This window comes from Octopus bimaculoides, chromosome 9, assembly GCF_001194135.2.
Source record: "Octopus bimaculoides isolate UCB-OBI-ISO-001 chromosome 9, ASM119413v2, whole genome shotgun sequence".
NCBI lineage: Eukaryota > Metazoa > Mollusca > Cephalopoda > Octopoda > Octopodidae > Octopus > Octopus bimaculoides.
In genome coordinates this window covers 28,681,276-28,682,367 of record NC_068989.1, presented here as the reverse complement: position 1 = coordinate 28,682,367, position 1,092 = coordinate 28,681,276, and the positions used below count along the sequence as shown (strand labels likewise).

At 36.5% G+C, this 1,092-nt stretch overlaps 1 protein-coding gene across 2 annotated transcripts in view; it reads left to right on the top strand.

Annotated features, from left to right (window-relative positions):
* The window catches only part of LOC106880424 (alpha-N-acetylglucosaminidase), an 80,737-nt gene that overhangs the window by 28,356 nt on the left and 51,289 nt on the right, over positions 1-1,092 (top strand). For both annotated transcript variants that reach the window (XM_052970511.1, XM_052970512.1), the window contains exon 9: positions 381-462. In XM_052970511.1, coding sequence (XP_052826471.1) covers positions 381-462 — 82 coding nt within the window. The remainder of the gene's footprint in view (positions 1-380; positions 463-1,092) is intronic.

The following is a 1,092-nucleotide window of genomic DNA, read 5'->3' as shown; positions in this document are numbered from 1 at the left end:
ATTGCAGCGTGTGCCTCACATGTAGTTATGTTATTCAAATTGCTTGCACATCCCTGATCATCAGATTTTATATCCAATCTGATGATCAGGAGACCTAATTCAAATAACTAGACATGAGGTGCCAGCAGCAGTAACCATAAACCCCTCAGCATTTGTTACTGTTTGAAATTTCTTGCTTGTATCTACACACACACACATTCACACATGCGCACACACAGACATACACATGCACACGCATGCACGTATTCATGCACACTTGGTCGCACACTCACTCACTCACACACACACACACACACACACACACACACACACTCTCTCTCTCTCTCTCTCTCTCTCTCCCCCTCTCATACAGCTTGGCTCTCCTCAAATTTCTCTTTCAGGTTAATGCAAGGATGGCTTTTTCAAGATGCAAATTTCTGGAAACCTCCACAAGCTAAAGCTCTTTTAACTTCAGTTCCACAGGTTTGTAGACTTATATTTTCCTTTGCCAGAGTATAATTACTTTCACTGTTATATTTTACATGACAAACATTTGATATTTGCATTGATGAAACAGCAGTTATATTAAGACACGGGGGATAATTCTTCAAATAAATCTCAATAATCCTGAGTTTTGGTACTTTATTTTCCCAAGTTTTAATCTCCAAAAGAATGGTTGTGGCTGGAGAGATACAAAGGAGCATGGTGCAATGTTTCACATTATGCTGAACTTGAAGATGAACAGTATTTTCTTACTCACATCCTGTGACATAAATTGGTTAAGTTTGTGATTCTTCTGTCATTTACCCCATTGGCTTTTTACCATTTATTCCCTTTCTTCTATAAAAGAAGAAATAAATAATAAATGTATAGCCAGCATAGAGACAGAGAAAATGATGGAATAATATTACTATTAAGTTTTTGCATTACAAAATTACAGAATTAATACTTAATTTTCAGATAGGATATATTAACCCTCTGTCTGTATATATATATCATCCTCTTTCTATATATATTACACCCTGTCTATATATGTATTATCCACTGTCTACATATATTAACCTCTGTCTGCGTATCTGTCTGCCTCTCTCTCTCTCTCTCTCTCTCTCTCTC